The sequence below is a fragment of the Bos javanicus genome, chromosome 18 (genome assembly GCF_032452875.1).
Source record: "Bos javanicus breed banteng chromosome 18, ARS-OSU_banteng_1.0, whole genome shotgun sequence".
NCBI classification, from domain to species: Eukaryota; Metazoa; Chordata; class Mammalia; order Artiodactyla; family Bovidae; genus Bos; species Bos javanicus.
Genome location: NC_083885.1, coordinates 53,417,319 through 53,434,323, shown reverse-complemented (window position 1 = coordinate 53,434,323; position 17,005 = coordinate 53,417,319). Strand labels below are relative to the sequence as shown.

The window sequence follows — 17,005 nt, the reverse complement described above, 5'->3', positions numbered from 1 at the left end:
CCCGGGCTTCGCAGAAGGAGAGGGCGGAAGGCCGCTCGCGCGGCAGGGGCGGAGGCGCTGGTACAGAGTGGACTCCATTTCCCAGCGACCCGCCGAATGCAGTGATTGCGTAGTGTCACGGCGGCGAGCGGAAGATGGCGGCGGCGTCTGTGAAGAGGCGCTGCTGAGGGGACGCGAGGGGGACGGAAGCCGGAGCCGCGGTGAGCCGGGGGCGAGCAGCGTGGGAGCCAGGGACGAAGGGAGGAAGGACTCTGAAAGGGTAGGGGCGCTGTCGGGGCCAGTGAGGACACTGAGAGGAGAAGGGAGCAGTGACGCTCGGGACCCCACTTTCTTCCCAGCTTTTGGACCCTTCCGTGGCTCCTCAGTACCCTCAGGGCAAAGTTCCAACGTGGCCGCCAAGGCGCGTCCGCGCTCCCCGGCCTCAGCTCTGCCAATTTGCTGTCCCTCTTTTCGCGCAGCTGCACTGGCCTTTCGATTTCCTCAAACTCGCCATACGCTTTCCCGCCTCAGGCTTTTTGCACATGCCGACCCCTCTGTCTGCAACATCCTTTTACTCATTCCGCCTGGCTGACTCCCATTCATCTTTCGGATCTTGGCACCAACGTCACTTCCTCTGCGAAGCCCTCTTTTCCCGCCCTCCGTCCCGAAATCCGCCTGTTGGAGGATCTCATAGGTCGCTGTTCCTTTCCTTCATGCCACTGGTGGGGGGGGGGGGGGTCTCACTTGTTATTGAACCTTTATTTGTGTGGCTTGTTAGTCCTGTCTGTGGCCATGAGCCACATGGTGGGTAGGGACTGGGTGTGTGTCGGTCTCCGCTGTGTTCCCAGCACTGCGGAATCGCGCTGAAAACTCCAGTTAAGGTTCGTTGAATCAATGAAAGATTCTCAGGGGGCCACTCTGTGAATGTAAGGGAAGTCGTCGTACTCCAGGTGGGAGTGGGGCGGCAGGACTCTATAAGGAGCACAGCGAGACGGAAGGGGAAACGATGATTATTGGTGATAGCAAAAGACTGCAAGACACCCCCAGATGTTCTTTAGTAGGGAGACTGGCAGGAAAAAACCAGATAGCCTTCAGAAAATAAAATATCATGGAATTGTAGAAAGGAATGAGGGAAGGGGGTAAAAAAGGAACCAGAGACAAAGAATGGACTGCAGCATATATTAAGGGAAAAGCAGAATGGAAAACTGTTTATCGTATGCTTCCTTTTGACAAAAGTAAATACTTGAAAGTGAAAGTTGCTTAGTTGTGTCTGACTCTTTGCGACAGTCCATGGAATTCTCCAGACCAGAATACTGGAGTGGGTAGCCTTTCCCTTCTCCAGGGGATCTTCCTAACCCAGGGATCGAACCCAGGTCTCCCGCGTTGCAGGTGGACTCTTTACCAGCTGAGCCACAACGGAAGCCCAAAGGACATAGGGATATACATTTTAAAAAAAAAATGTGGAAGAGGAAGGACACCAAGTAAAAAGTTTGGGTGACTCAGTGTATTCTCATCATGAAAAGAGAAGAAAAGTTCATCATGAAAGCGTTCATTGTGTTCTGGGAAACAGCAGTATACTGAATTGTTGGGTGGCCATGACCTTTAATTTGCATGAACAGAGCTGGGGGGCAGGGGAAGCAGTTCTTTTTAGAGAGGCAGTCCCGCGTGGGACTGAGAAGGCTAGGTTCTGCAGCCAGGCTGCTGGGTCTGCATCTTAATCGTTGTGAGCCTTTGATCAAGTGGTTTTACATCCTTGGACTTCAAACATCCACATCTGTAACATGAGAACTGGGGCTTCCGTTGGGGCTCGGTGGCAAAGAGTCTGCCTGCAGTGCAAGAAACTCGGCTTTAATCCCTGGGTTGGGAAGATCCCCTGGATGAGAAAATGGCAACCCACTCTAGGATTCTTGCCTGGGAAATCCCCTGGACAGAGGCGCTTGATGGGCTACAGGGTGTTGTGAGGTTTAAATAAGTTACTGTGTGAGAATTGTGCCCAGGACATACTAAATGTTCAATAAATATTTAGCTGTTATTTTTCAAGCATTCCCAGAGCCAAAGGGCATACTGAGGGATACTAAGCCCAGTGATTGTTGAAGCCCTTTGACATTTACTCAAAAGATTTTTTTTTTAATCTTTTGGTCACACTGCGTGGCATGTACGATCTTATTTTCCTACCAGGGATCAAACCTGTGTCCTCTGCATTGGAAGTTCAGAGTCTTAACTGTGGACCACCAGGGAAGTCACACTCAGCAGATTTTTACTGAATACTTACTAGATGACTTCCCTGGTGGCTCAGACAGTAAAGTGTCTGCCTACAATGCTGGAGACCTGGGTTCAATCCCTGGGTCGGGAAGATCTCTGAAGAAGGAAATGGCAACCCACTCCAGTATTCTTGCCTGGAAAATCCCATGGATGGAGGAACCTGGTCCATGGGGTTGCAAAGAGTTGGACACGACTGAGTGACTTCACTTCTTCTCCTTCTTCACTTGGTGCCAAGCGCTGTTCCATGCTGGGGATAAAGTGAACACACACACCTCTTCCCTCGTGGAGCTTATAACTATGTAGTGTGTTTATAATGATCCACGCCATGGAGAAAAACAAAGCGACACAGATGGTGAGGGAGAGTAAATGGAAATTTGAAATCAGATGGTCAGAGAAGACCTCGCTGCTGGGATATCTGAGTTGAGACCTGAAGGAGATGAGGAGGAAGAGAGCTGTGGCAGTATCTGAAGGGAGGGGTAATCCAGGTAGCAGGAAGAGAAGCACAGAGGCTTAGAGGAAGGGGTATGTTGGTGCGATGACGAGGAGGCCAGAGTGACTGGAGCAGAAAGAGCCAAGAGAAAGAGCAGAGACAGCAGAGCCGGATCATGTAAGGTCTGCCCGGCCTTGGTGAGGACTTACTTGGCTTTGACTCTAAGCAAGATATGGGGGTGACAGGCAGCAGGGAGGCTAGGAAGGAGGCTGTTGGACAGTCATTCATTCAGCAGATACCTGTTGAGTATAAACTGCTATGTACGGTATATTATGATTCTTTCAAAAGATGCGTCTTTTTCACCTCCTCAAATTATTAACAGTTTATGCAATAGCCTTCAGATCTCTTTCCCCGCACGTGAAAATAGCTATACTTATGTTTACTATGTCTGTTAACTCATCTAATCCTCAGAATAGTTCTGGGAGATCACCACTGTTGCCATCCCTGCTTTACAGAAGAGACAACTGAGCCCCAGCTGTTTCTTGCCTCAGGTCATTCTGTGTACACACACACACAAACTTGACAAAACTCAGTTGAATCGTATACCTTCCTCTGTGAGGCAGCAGGCTGTCACTGTCATCTTTTCATGATGATAATTCTTTGAGACCCATCCTTTTTTTTCCTGTTTGCTCCCTTTCCTACTTTTTGGTTTTTCCTTCCATTCGTTTTTGATGTTTTTAACAAATACATATATTTTTCCTTTCTTTTGTGAAAAGGGAACATACAGTAAACATTGCCTTCACTTTGCTTGTTTTTAATTTAATATGTGCTGGAGCCCACTGTTTACCAGCACACAGAGAGATTTGCCTCATTCCTTTTTACAGTTGCGAAGTATTTTATTTTGTGGATGTATCACAGTTCTGCAGCCCGTTTCCCTATTTGAGAAGACTCGGGTTGACAGCAGTCTTTTGCTACTAGGAATAGTGCTGTAATTGATATCCTTCTTATTTCTCGATTTTTGCCAGTGTGCCTTTGAGAGAGATGTCCAGAAATATCCCCCACTTCTTTTGAAACACAATGTCATAATATTCCAGAAAATGGCAGAAGTATAATTTATTTGATTAGGCCTTCTCTGATGTACTGAGTACTTACCTACTGTGTGGAGGACCCAACTGGAGAGACGAGGGGCACTGAGACCAGAGAGAGGCGGCTGCTCTGCGTGCATCTGTTCAGTCCTCCAGCAGGTGTTTGTGGTCAGCCTGCTCTCTGTAAAGTACTGGAGGTGAGGCTTGGTTCTCCACGGGGTACAGCCTCTTAGCCAGGAGACATCAGTCTCCCCCAGATTACAACCCCACGAATACAGAGCCCTTCAGAGATAGTGGAGTAATGGCCGAGCTTGCTCCATCCTCCTCTCCAGCAGGTACCGGGCCGCAGCCATGGCAGCCAGCAGTGGGGACAGCGTCACACGCCGGAGCGTGGCATCACAGTTCTTCACTCAAGAGGAGGGGCCGGGCATCGATGGCATGACCACATCAGAGAGAGTGAGTACAGAGAGAGGTGTGGAGTAGGGAGGCCTGGGCCCTCTCCAGGGTGACCCACCCCTAGCTGGAAGATCTCAGGAGTGCTGTAGGAGCTGGCCTGATGTGCCTTTCACCCTCCTTCCAGGTGGTAGATCTCTTGAACCAGGCAGCACTGATCACCAACGACTCAAAGATCACAGTGCTCAAACAGGTGAGGGGAAGAGGGTGACGCTGGGCTAAGCAGGATGAGAGGAGCTGGGATGGGAGCCTCGGAAAAGAGGGCACTGGTACTAACACTAGCATCCACGTCTAAGCGCTTGGGATACGGCACGCAGCGCTGCTCGGCCACACCATCGTTTAATTCTCACAAAAGCTCTCTGAGGCAGGGTAATTTCTTCTCTGTTTTACAGAGAAAGAAGTAGAGTCTCAGAGCTTAAATTAGCCCAAGGTCACTCTGCTAGGACCTGACAGAATTAGGACCTGAATGCTGGATTCAGACTCCAAATGCTATGCTCTTGATCCTCAAGTTTCTTCTCCGCCAGAGTCCTGTCCAGTGGGGAAGACGTACAGGTGACCCAACAGTGGGGACCCAGAGTGGGCAGGGCTGAGATGGAGGCGCCTAGGGGGATGTGGAACCCAGAGGAGACTTCTGACCCAGCCTAATGGCGGGCAGTTAAGGAGGACTTCCTAGAAGAGGGATGTCTGAGCTGAGACCTGGAGGAGAAGGAGAGAACCAGGCCAAGGGAGAGAGGGAGAGTGTCTTGAGCAGAGGGCACAATAGCTGGTACAGAAGCAAAAGAGGATGGGGATTTAGGGAGTGCTGAGTGTGGTTCAGAACAGGAGGCAGATGGAGTTCAGGGGACCCCAGTTCTGCTTGTTCTGCACATGGCCTTGGGTAGCCAACGCCACCTCAGCAGTGAGTGGGGTTCTGACAGGGCCTCCCTCATGGGGTGGTTGTCAGGGCTGTTCACCAATAGTGCCTTGGCTCGTAGGCACTGAGCTTCTGTGAGAGTGTATTTGGGAAGGGCTTATTCCAAAGAGCCTGGCAGGTATTACACAAGGGCCTCGGGAAGTGGGCTCTCACTGGGATAAAATGCTTGCTGAATTATGGCAGTTGAATGGGGAGTAGAAACAGAAGGAGCGTGGAGAGAATTGCTGGATGCGCCTCAGGAAGGTAGGAGTCCCATGGCACCTCTCACATACTCACTGGTCCACCAGGACCTGCGCCTTGTAGCATCTTATTGAAGCCTCACAGTAGCCCTACAAGCTGTTGTTTCTGGTTCCCATTTTACAGAAGAGTAGACTGAGACTCAGGGGAAGCCGCTTCCCTAGGCCATGCTGGGAGTTGAGCTGAATCTGAACTGAATGTATCTGCTGCTCCCCCATGCTGGTTTCTCCTTCGCACGCCTGTCTGTACTGACCAGCCCCTGGTTTCATAAGGCTGTCCTCCTCCTCTTTCCCGATCTGCTTCCAGGTGCAGGAACTGATCATCAACAAAGATCCCACACTACTGGACAACTTCCTGGATGTGAGTGGCCAACAGGAGAGAAAGGGTATGGGTGTGGGGATAAGGGAGGTGATCCTGGTACAACTCTGACCCACCTTCTTCTTGACCCTGGCAGGAGATCATCGCTTTCCAGGCAGACAAGTCTATCGAAGTGCGCAAATTTGTCATCGGCTTCATCGAGGAGGCTTGGTACGGGGTGTTGCATGGCATCCGTGGGGGCACCCCTACTGGAGTCAGCCTCTCGGGCTCCTGGCCTGGCCCTGCCCTGAGAGTCTTGCCCTCTGCTGCCCACACCCATTCTCCCCCTCTGATTCCCCAGCAAATATTTAATAAGGTCCAAATCTTGGATCGTCCACTATTCCTCTACTTCTTCCACACTTCACATCTACATCATCAGTAAGGACTGTCGACTCTGCCTTCAAGCTGTAAACAACATCTGACCATTTTTCAACCACTTCCCTTGCTGTACCAAATACTTTTTTATTCGATCCTCATACATGGGATTATTTGTTTGGCCCATTTAACTGAAGAGAAAACTGTGAATCAGAGAGGTGAAGTGAGTTTCTTAAGGTCACACAGCCAGTATATGGCAGTGCTGGGATTTTAACCCATGTCCATAACACCATTGCCCAGATTCTCAGTCTCCCATCTTTTACTGGTAGAGTTTTTTTTTCCAATTGAGGTATACTTGATTTATAATAATATATTAGTTTCAGATATACAACATAGTGATTCAAAATTTTTATAGATTATATTCCACTCAACTATTATAAAATATTGACTATATTCTCTGAGCTGTACAATATATCCTTGAAGTTTATCCATTTTTTATGTAGTAGCTTGTACCTCTTAATCCCCCTACCCCATCTTGCCCCTCCCCCATTCCCTCTCCACACTGATAAATGTTAGTTTTGTCTTTTTTTTAACATGTTAGCATATATAGAGAAGCATATGGAGAAGGAAATGGCAACCCACTCCAGTATTCTTGCCTGGAGAATCCCAGGGACGGGGGAGCCTGGTGGGCTGCCGTCTATGGGGTCGCACAGAGTCGGACACAACTGAAGTGACTTAGCAGCAGCAGCAGCATATATAGCACTTTTGATTTTAAAATTTTAACTGTTTTTCCAAACAAGCAAAAAAGAAGAGTGATATTTTTTTGAGGTATAGTTGATTTATAATATATTAATTTCAGATAAGTAACATAGTGATTCAGAATTTTCATAGATCACTGGGACAATCAATGGTACATTTTCTGAGTTTGCCAAAACACTTTTTGTTCCAGATATGTATCACATGACTGCTGTGTGCCAGGCATTTGTGTCAGGCTGTAGAAATAGAACTGGATAAAAACAGATATTGTTTCTGCCTTCATGTAGCTGATAGTTGAGTTTCATATTTTTCAACGGATTAGCTTAATATTTAACTTGAGATTGTAACATGATGTGAAAATTCACATTCTGAGCTCTAGGTGTAGCCTTGAATTTATTCATTCACTGAACAAATATTTATTGAAGGCCTTTTCATTCTTTCCTTCAAAAAAAAAATGAGACTCTGCTAGTACTTAGATGGTAAAGAATCCCCTACTTTCAGAGCCCTCCATCTTAGGTAAAAAAAATTAGTAAATAAGACTCATGATTACGTAAGGCAGAGTGCTTTAAAATATTAATGACTAATATTTGTTGAATGCTTTCTTATACCCTTCTAAGAGCTTTACATGTATTGTTGCAGTTTTCACAACAAGCCTCCAGGTAGGAGCTATTCAAAATGAGACAAAGGTGCTTGTTTAGATTCACACCAGTGGTCTGGCACTGCTGCCTCTTAGGTGAACTGTGGGGCCCTAATAGTACGAGAGAGTGGGCGTCGTAGGACCCACCTAGACCGTGTTCGAGCGCACCTATGTCCAAAGGTACCAGATGCTGGCAAACACGACAGGTGCCCACCTGCATTCCAGTCTTTTGACACATCGGCCCTGATTTCCCTTTCCTTGGAGGCTGCAGGCTCCCATCACCTGCGCAAAGGCCACCTTGACCTTGCCTTTCTTCTTCCATCCCCAGCAAGCGAGACATTGAGCTGCTGCTGAAACTGATCGCGAACCTCAACATGCTCTTGAGAGACGAGAATGTGAATGTGGTGAAGAAGGCCATCCTCACCATGACCCAGCTCTACAAGGTGGCCCTGCAGGTAGGAGCTCCCTTCCCAGCCTGACAGGTCTCATTTGTCTCTTAGAGTTCAAAACCAGCGTCTGATCACATCTTTCAAGGTCAAGATGTGCTGTTGATCTTTAGGAACAGACAACGAGGGGCTCTAAATTCTAACAGCCCAGGAGTTGCCATTAACCCCTCTTTCCCTGCATCCATCCATCCATTTATGCGTTCCGCAGACGTTCCCCAAGAACCAGGTCTTGTGATCAAATGGGCCAGCTGGGTCCACACTGTGGTGTGATGTACATTAACATTATCGAAAGGAAGAAATCCGTTTGCTCTCTGCCACCACCTTGTGAGGTCGGCATTGTTGTTCCTTTGGCTTCTTTAAGATCTGAGCCTTCAACACTCAGCCTTGTCACTACCTCTGAACCTTATGAGGGCAGGGCCAGGCCTGGCTTGGTCACCCTGGGTCCTGTCCCCCGCATCACCTAGCCCAGGGCCAGGGACGGAGTTGTAACTCGGTGAACGTGTCCCCAGTGAACGTATGTATCATCGTTGATGGATCTCTGAGCTGTGGTAGAGTCAGTGATTGGCGTCTTGTCCCCATTCGCCTGTCTGTCCACCCCTCCCCGGCCCACACACAGTGGATGGTGAAGTCACGGGTGATCAGTGAGCTCCAGGAGGCCTGCTGGGATATGGTGTCGGCCATGGCTGGGGACATCATCCTGCTGCTGGACTCTGACAACGACGGCATCCGTACCCATGCCATCAAGTTCGTGGAGGGCCTCATCGTCACCCTTTCGCCCCGCATGGCTGACTCGGAGGTGCCCCGACGCCAGGAGCACGACATCAGCCTGGACCGCATCCCTCGTGACCACCCCTACATCCAGTACAGTGAGTGCCCCGTCAGCTGGTGCCATTGGTCTGCCACTGCACCGGCTCTCTTCTCCTCCTTCCCCCTTTCCCCCTTTCTTCGTAGTTTTTCATTTCTGGAATCAGTTTGATACAGTGCTTAAGAGCCCTGATGCCACATTCAAATCAGTGTTACCTCTTCCTCACGTGAGCCTGGGCAAATTACTTCTTTCTGAACCTTATCTTCCTTCTGTAAAATGAAATGGCAGTAGTGCCCTTCCAGGTTGGTAGTGCTGTTCCATGGGAATGTGAGCACCCAGTAGTAAATACCAGCTAGTTCTGCAGCTTTTCTGATTGCAAATTATAAAAGTAGTACATGCCCGTTTTAGTGTCAAGCAATAAGTATGGAGGAGTAGGAAGGGAAATTCTGTCCTTCCCCAGTCCTGCTTCTCAGAGATGAATACTGCCAAGAGTATTGTTTCCTCTCAGGTCTTTTCTATGCAAAGATAGGTATTTATATGTGTATATTCATAGTTTTGTGTTTGTTGGGTTTGTTTGTAGAAAACAGGGCCATGCTTAATACTTCCAGCTGAGAGGCATGAAAGTGTAATGACTTGTGTTTGAATCTCTGCTCTGCCATTGAGCACCGGACCTATTCTCTCTGAGCCTGTTTCTTCATTGGTAAATCCGGAGTCATTACTATGGCATCTACTTTAGGGTGTTAGTATGAGCTTTTGGTGAGTTTATATGGCTGGCATTGTAAGCATTCCACAGATATTAGCTGTTCTTCTATATTGCTTGACCACGTTTTGAACTCAACAAAAATTAAGTTGCATCTTTCCCAAACAATATCATGTTCAGATGTTACAAAATATTCCATTAGAATGGCTACATTACATTCTGTATTTTATTCACTGTTTTGTATAATGTCGCATCCAGTAGGTTTTTGCACAAGAAATGTCAGGAAAGATATTTGCCACAGTTTCAGAGTTCACTTTTGGTGAATGGATCAAGGACCCTGGTGGTTCAGAGAATTCTGAGTCCTCTATCTGTGTGTTGTCACATGTGTACATATTCAAAGTTTTACGTTAGTGTAGTTCAGACAGATTCCTTATAGTTGGATATTTTAAATTATTTCTACTTGGTCAGGATTGCAAGCCCATGCTTTGAGCGTCATCTCTAGATTTTTATTAATAGTATTATAGTCAGACTCATCACGCACTAAATCTCCTGAGTTGTTTTAGCCAGTCACAGCCATCCATGTACGAGGATCTTTCTCCTTTTGGTCCCAAAGACTGCTCTCTCTGGAGGCCAGGGAGAAAGCCGCCTACTAACTGGTCCTTTTCTCTCCCTCGTTAGATGTGCTGTGGGAAGAAGGCAAGGCAGCCTTGGAGCAGCTGCTCAAGTTCATGGTGCACCCCGCTATCTCCTCCATCAACCTGACCACAGCCCTGGGCTCTCTGGCCAATATTGCCCGCCAGAGGCCCATGTTCATGTCAGAGGTGATTCAGGCCTACGAAACCCTCCACGGTAGGTTGGTGCCCTCCCCCACTTCCCCTGTCCACAGACCAATCTCCTCTTATGTGGGCTAAACAGCAGGCCCCGAAAGCTTTCATCATCATCAGTCTAGTAGGTTATGGCCATAAGGAAGGCTTCTCTAGATGAGACACATATCTTTCAGTGATTGCACATGACAGACACGTGGTTCAGAGCTGCTTTAACATTGAGGTATGTGTGGGTGAAGTGACCTGGTGTCTAAGTACTTTACAATACTCCAGCTCTTCCCCTGTCTCCCCTAAAAAAGCAGGGAGGATAGACGTGCCAAGATCAGCGAAATGTTGATGGCTACATGGTGATTCATTACCCTGGTCTCTCTACTTCTGTGCATGTGTGAAACTGAAAGGTGTGGAGCAGAGGCATGAGTGTGTGAAGATCAGGAGTCCCTCTCCCTCTCCTGGCTCTTATGTGTCTCTTCCCTAGGGTAGCAAAGATGGCCCCCAGTTGTTCCAGACTTCCATCCCATCTACTTGGCAACCCCATGGGAAAGAGAATGACTCCTTCCCAGCCATTCCAACAGAGGTCCAAGGGCTCATTGTTTCTGATTGGCCAAGAAGACATTGTGAGCCTATCTCCCAACCAATCACAATGGCCAAAGGATTGCAGTGTTCTTACTCGCTCTGAGACTCTTGCCCCCTTGGACTGAGAATGGAGCTGGGATGGTTCCCTCAAAGGAAAATGGGAGTGTTGTTGGCTGAGGAAGTGGGAAAGGATGCTGGGCAGACACAGTTGCAGGCATCCTCTTTTGCTGTGGAACAGGGGAGACTCACCTCTCAAGGTGATTGTTAAGACGTTTGAAGGTCACTCTGGTGTCAGGGACCAACAATGCACTGCTGTGGCAGCTCAGTTGAAACATTCTGCAGGTGATTATTGCTTTCTGCAGGACAAGTGTGTTGGAATTTCCGGACCACAGGTAGAGGGAGATGAGACTTAATGTTTAATAAAAGGAGGCTGGGTTTTCTGTTTTAAGGTTGACTAATACTGAGGGAGACCTCTCAAGGGAATATCAGCTTGTACAGGGGGAAGGCCATACAGTAGATCTGAGAGTGAAGGAGCTCTGCTAGGAGATGCCCGCCACCACTGCCCAAGGTGGGGCTTAGGAAGTCAGGTGGGCAGGGCCCCATGAGCTCTGTCCACAGCATAAAGCTCTTGCTACTTTTCTCACAGCCAATCTGCCCCCAACGCTGGCCAAATCTCAGGTGAGCAGCGTGCGTAAGAATCTCAAGTTGCACCTGTTGAATGTGCTAAAGCACCCAGCGTCCTTGGAGTTCCAGGCTCAGATCACCACCCTCCTGGTGGACCTGGGCACGCCTCAGGTGGAGATCGCCCGAAACATGCCCAGTGGCAAGGATGCCCGCAAGCGGCCCCGAGACGACTCGGATTCCACACTCAAGAAGATGAAGCTGGGTGAGCTGAGGAGCTGGGTCAGGCCTGGCAGGAGGTGGTGGCAGGGACTGACCATGTCCAAAATGTCTAATTATTTACACGAAACTGTAAGCTTAATTTACGTGATAGATTATATTGTATAAATATGATGACATATAATAAGTGATGTCAAAGTAAAATTATTAAAGAATATAACATACGCAAAAGTAATTATTTAAGTTATACAGAAAGGAGTAAAATGAAAATAGTCTCCCTTTCATCCCTCTCCCCAAAAGTAACAAAACCACAAGTATTAACACTTAGGTTTTCTTTCAGAAATGCCTTTGATGTGTAGAGTTCTCCTTTCCTGTGAAGTAATTTGCTGGGGGGTGGGGGGCGGCCGTGCTGCAATACACAGATCCCATGATGCTCCCCCCCCGCCCCGCAAAAAAAAAAAAAAGAAAGGATGGAATTTTATTTTTGTTTTTTTCATTTTGAAAAATAACTTGGGTATGAAGATTGAGGTAGAGATCTGTTTTTCTCCACCTATTCACCTAATTTTTTTTTTCTTTATTTTGGCCGCTCCTTGTGGCATGTGGAATCTTAGCTCCCTGACCAGGGATTGAACCCACAATCCCTGCAGTGGAAGCAGGAAGTCCTAACCACTGGATCTCCAGGGAATTCTGTAAATTTCTGATAGCATTTTTCCAAAAAAACTCACATCAGTGTATGCCACCCCAGCAGTGTGTGAGTGCCAGATACCCCACTGGGTAAACCCTGGGTATAAATGGTATCCTTGGTTTAAATTTGCTTTCTTGCCTGTTTTGGAGTTAGGCTGTGCATTGTTTTACGTGTATTAGCTGTTTGCATTTATGTGAAGTACCCGTTCTGTTGGGCTGTTCAGCCTTTTGTAATTGAATTGGAGATGCCCTTGGTTAATGCAGGGTATCAGCTCTTTGTTACATGTGTTCCAGACTTGACAAAATTGTGTAACATGTCATATTTTTGCCTTAATCTACTTAAATCATCATTCTATTGAACATTCCAGCTTTTCCACTTTTATAACTACAGCTTCAGGGAACATCTTTGCACACAAAGCTTTTTCTCTAAGGTTCATACTAAATTAGTTTTTTCCCTTGAGCTAGAACCTCTGTACTTGTATTCACCCAGCCTGTTCTTGATAGAAGTTGTATGCTGTATCTCTGTACCGTCAGTGTTGCTGTGAATTTGCTGTACGTTTTACTTTGGCTGTATCTGTAAGTTTTTAGAGTAGATGCTATAAGTGGAACTGCTGTGTTGAAGAGGTATACACGTTTAAAATTGTGACCTGCTATCAAACTGCCCTTCCCAAAGGCCATGCCAGTTTACACTTCCGCAGTTCACACCCCCACAACAACTGTCACTACTTTTTTTTTTTTGTCCATCATATAGGCAAATTTGTTGTCTTATTAGGATGTTTTACATTTTCTTGATTCCCTGTGAGGCTGAAGACTATTTCAAAGATAGGTGTTTTTAAACAATAAAGCTCTGTGAGCTTATTAGTTAACCTTTTCGTCTTCTTGGAGCTTAGTGTGATCAGCCAGGCTGGTGTTTCCATTTCTCAGGTGAAGAGAACTGAGGCCTAGAGAGAGGTGGGTAGTTCCCCAGGGTCACGTGGCCACACTGCTCCTGTTTGCTGAAGCTGCTTCGGGGCAGGGACCGCCAGGGGTACCTGAGAGGAGAGAAGGGCCTGGTGCTCCCTCCAGAGAGTCAGCATCTTGTTGTCTCCTCCATCCCAGAGCCCAACCTGGGGGAAGACGATGAGGACAAGGACTTGGAGCCAGGCCCCTCGGGAACCTCGAAGGCCTCAGCCCAGATCTCAGGCCAGTCAGACACAGACATCACAGCCGAATTCCTCCAGCCTCTGCTGACACCCGACAACGTGGCCAATCTGGTAAGGACGCGTAGGGGCCTTCTCCCACAAGGCAGGGAGGAAGGGTCTCCAGTCTTTCCCTGCCTTTCCGCTCCATGCTGCCCACCTTTTGCACATAACATCAGACCTGAAACACTTCTCTTTTCAGGGTTGGGAGGGTGTGGTCCACGGGGCCTTCCTCACCTTGGATGGACCTCTTCTTAGATGATCTTTATTCCTTCAAGAGGTCACTTGTCATACCGCCCACCCCCCAGTCATAGTTCCCCTTCAGGTTTTCTAAGTCTCAATCTAAGACCCACCCACTCTCTCTCCTTTCCTTTGCAGGGAGGGCCTATTAGGTCTATTAACTGGAGCATCAGCCCCATGACTTGTTCATTATGTGGTGTGGGATTGGCATTGGTGGGGTGGGATGACCAGTGTTATTTTTAGATTTTCAAAGATGTCCTGCTGCAAAGTAACAGAACCATTGGTTTGAGTTGATGAGGCAGTTGGAATGGGGGAGGGGCGAGGAGGTGGGAGGGTGGTGGTCCTCACATCAGTCTTCAGGCTGTAGCAGCACTGAGACCTTTTTGTTGGACCCTCCTGGAGAATATCTCTTCCCATGCCCGACGGCAGTCACCATCAGCTTTCCCTTCTGTCTCCCTAGAGGCTCCAAGGGGGTTAGTTGCTGGGCAGTTGGGGCAGCGAGGAGTTTACTCTCCAGCTCACATCTCTTTGGTGAGCTCCAGGCCTGGGTGTCTGGCCACCTGCATCTTTCTCTCCTTGAGTGAAAGGAGACTTAACATGTCAAAACTCAACTTGTGAAATTTCTCCTCCCACTCCAGTATAGGCCCATGGCCCCTCCTGTGTTCTTGGCACACATGCCTCTCGTCCCCACACCAGAAACTTGGAAGTTCAACTCTTTGCCTCCGCCTCCCCCCAGCCCTTCCCCTCTTCCCCAGCCCTGTGACTGACCCCTGCCCTGTCCAGGCCCCGCCCTCTTCCCACAGAGGTCCACTTCTTCTGGCTCTGCCTTCTACCCTCCCTGCGGCAGCCAGAGGCATCTTTGTCAAGTACAAGTCATAAAGCTCCCCTGCTCAGATCCCTGCCAGGGCTCTCTGCTTCCTTCCAGATAAAACTTAAATTCAGCTTGCCTTAGGCCCTGTCTGATTTGGCTTCCATCAACTTGTTGTATCTTATCTATCCCCGTCACACTTCAGGAAATTGTCTTTTTCAAATTATTAGCATGTAGTTGTTCACAGGATTCTTTTGCTCTCGTAATACCTGCTGTCTCTGTAGTAACGTGCCATTTTTTTGTCCCTGATACTGTGTCCTTTCTCTTTATTTTGTATATTCTTGCCATAGATTTGCTTGTTTTAAGCCATTTCAAAGAGCTGGCTCTTAAGTTTTTGATCATCTTTCGTAATCTTTTGTTTTATTTCTGCTGTCTTTTTTTCTTTTTTGTTTCTGCTGGCTTTCTTTCTTTCATGTTACTTTCTTTCAATGTTTTTCCCCAAAGGTAAACGCTTCTCTTATTAGTGTTCAGTCTCTGATAGCTCAGTTGGTAAAGAATCCGCCTGCAATGCAGGAGACCCCAGTTCGATTCCTGGGTGGGGAAGATCCCCTGGAGAAGGGAAAGGTCACCCACTCCAGTATTCTGGCCTGGAACAAAAGAGTCAGCCACGACTGAGTGACTGTCACTTCCACTTTTCTTCCAGTGTAAGCATTTGAGGGTCTGATTTTCCATTTAAGTACCATTGTAGCTGTATCTTCCATGTTTTATTTCATTATCTTTCTCTTGTCATTATTTAAGAGCATGCATTCAAACTTCCAAGCCTGTAGGGGGTTGAAGTTATCTTTTGTTACCGATTCCTGACAGACGTGGATATGTTGTTCTATTAGGGTACTGATTTTGTGTGTGTTTGTTTTAAATCAATTTCTGTCTCATATTACACTCTGTCGCTGAACCTCCTTCCACTCTCTGGGCAGAGTACCAGCTCTGGTGCCTCTTAGCCTTCTCCCATGCTGTTCCCACACCTAGAATTTCCCCACCCACCTGCCCCCACCGCTGCAAGGCCTCACTCTCTGTCAGTCTGCTTCCGGCCTACCTCTCAGTTCCCAGCCTACATGCCACCGCCCGGAGGAGCCAGAGCGGTCCTTGGCCTTCCTGGGGTGACGCCCCCTTTTCCCTCTCTCATATGCCACCCACACTGCATCAGTACTCGTTTTCTCTCTCACTTGCACAAGAATCTGTGCTCCATGAGAGGCGGCCCAGGCCTGTCCGCATCACTGCCATTCTGCCAGCAGTGTGTGGAACCAGTGTCCATTGGGTCAGTAAGTAAGGAAGGTTCCTGGCATCTTGCAGGTCCTCATCAGCATGGTGTACCTGCCCGAGGCCATGCCCGCCTCCTTCCAAGCGATCTACACCCCAGTGGAGTCAGCAGGCACCGAAGCCCAGATCAAGCACCTGGCTCGGCTCATGGCCACGCAGATGACGGCCGCAGGACTGGGGCCAGGTGAGTGCCGCAGGGAGCTGACCAGGGCCGGGGTTGGCACTGTGGCCACTGGGCTCTCCTTACTGGGAGAGCGCCTCTTTGTCAAAGTGCAAATGGAAAACCATGTGAAATCTTAGGTGTCAGTAGTCACAGGTCCCATAGATAGAGTGAGTGCTCAATATTTTCAGGCCCTGGGCTTTGAAGTCCAGCAGACCTGGGTTTGAGGTCTGAGAGGACCCAGACTACCTCAGCCACTTAGTAACTGTGTCTTTGATCAAGTTACTTAACCTCTCCAAGCCTCGTGTGGGTTCCCATTCTCAAAGTGCTGCTGAGGTATAAATTATGTACAGTGAAACTCATGGCTCAAAGTGTAGAGCGTAGTGGATTTTCACAAAGTGAACACGCCAGTGTAAGCACTACCCAGGTGGAGAAGGACTGTCACCAGCATTCTGGAAAGTTCCTTCTTGCTCCTTTCCAGTAGAAACTCAGTGCATCCCCTGTCCCCACTCTTGTCTTCATAGGTGAGTTGTTTTAGTTTTGAACTTCATATCAGTGGGATCATAGCCTCTGGCTTACTATAAACTCAGCATGTTTTTGAAGTTCATCCATGCTGCTGTGTAAACCAAGCATTTATTTTTTATTGCTCATTAGCCTTCCTTTATGTGAACAGGCCCCCATTTGTTTATCCACACTCCTCTGTTGACAGACCTGTGGGCTCTTTATACAGTTTTTGGCTGTTATGAGTAAAGCTGCTGTGCCCTCATTTGTGTTGAGTTTATACGAAGCAGTGGAATTGTTGGGTCTTGATTTGGGGCATGTTCAGTGCTGTTTGAAACTGCTCATCAGCTTTCTAAAGTGGCGATACCGGGTATCACTCCAACCAAAAGACAATGATGTTTCTTGTTTGAACCTCAATCATTTTATTGCAAAGTAGGGATGAAAAATATTCCTGCTCCAGAAAAGCATTTTGCAGAATTTTTTTTTTTTTCCTAATTTTTTGCTT

General features: G+C 47.9%; 1 protein-coding gene across 5 annotated transcripts in view; it reads left to right on the top strand.

Moving 5' to 3' along the window:
- The first annotated feature begins 97 nt into the window (after positions 1-97).
- The window catches only part of SYMPK (symplekin scaffold protein), a 33,250-nt gene continuing 16,342 nt past the window's right edge, over positions 98-17,005 (top strand). The window contains exons 1-12 of one of the 5 annotated variants that reach the window (XM_061388675.1): positions 99-200; positions 3,797-3,953; positions 4,089-4,212; positions 4,337-4,402; positions 5,666-5,719; positions 5,814-5,887; positions 7,753-7,879; positions 8,487-8,736; positions 10,054-10,224; positions 11,419-11,658; positions 13,395-13,549; positions 15,873-16,023. In XM_061388675.1, the coding sequence (XP_061244659.1) occupies positions 4,108-4,212; positions 4,337-4,402; positions 5,666-5,719; positions 5,814-5,887; positions 7,753-7,879; positions 8,487-8,736; positions 10,054-10,224; positions 11,419-11,658; positions 13,395-13,549; positions 15,873-16,023 (1,393 nt within the window). In that variant the 5' untranslated portion in view covers positions 99-200; positions 3,797-3,953; positions 4,089-4,107. Of the gene's footprint in view, positions 201-744; positions 861-3,796; positions 3,954-4,088; positions 4,213-4,336; positions 4,403-5,665; positions 5,720-5,813; positions 5,888-7,752; positions 7,880-8,486; positions 8,737-10,053; positions 10,225-10,850; positions 11,115-11,418; positions 11,659-13,394; positions 13,550-15,872; positions 16,024-17,005 lie in introns of those variants that run through there. The other 4 variants (XM_061388676.1, XM_061388677.1, XM_061388679.1 and 1 more) reach the window with 4 other exon arrangements.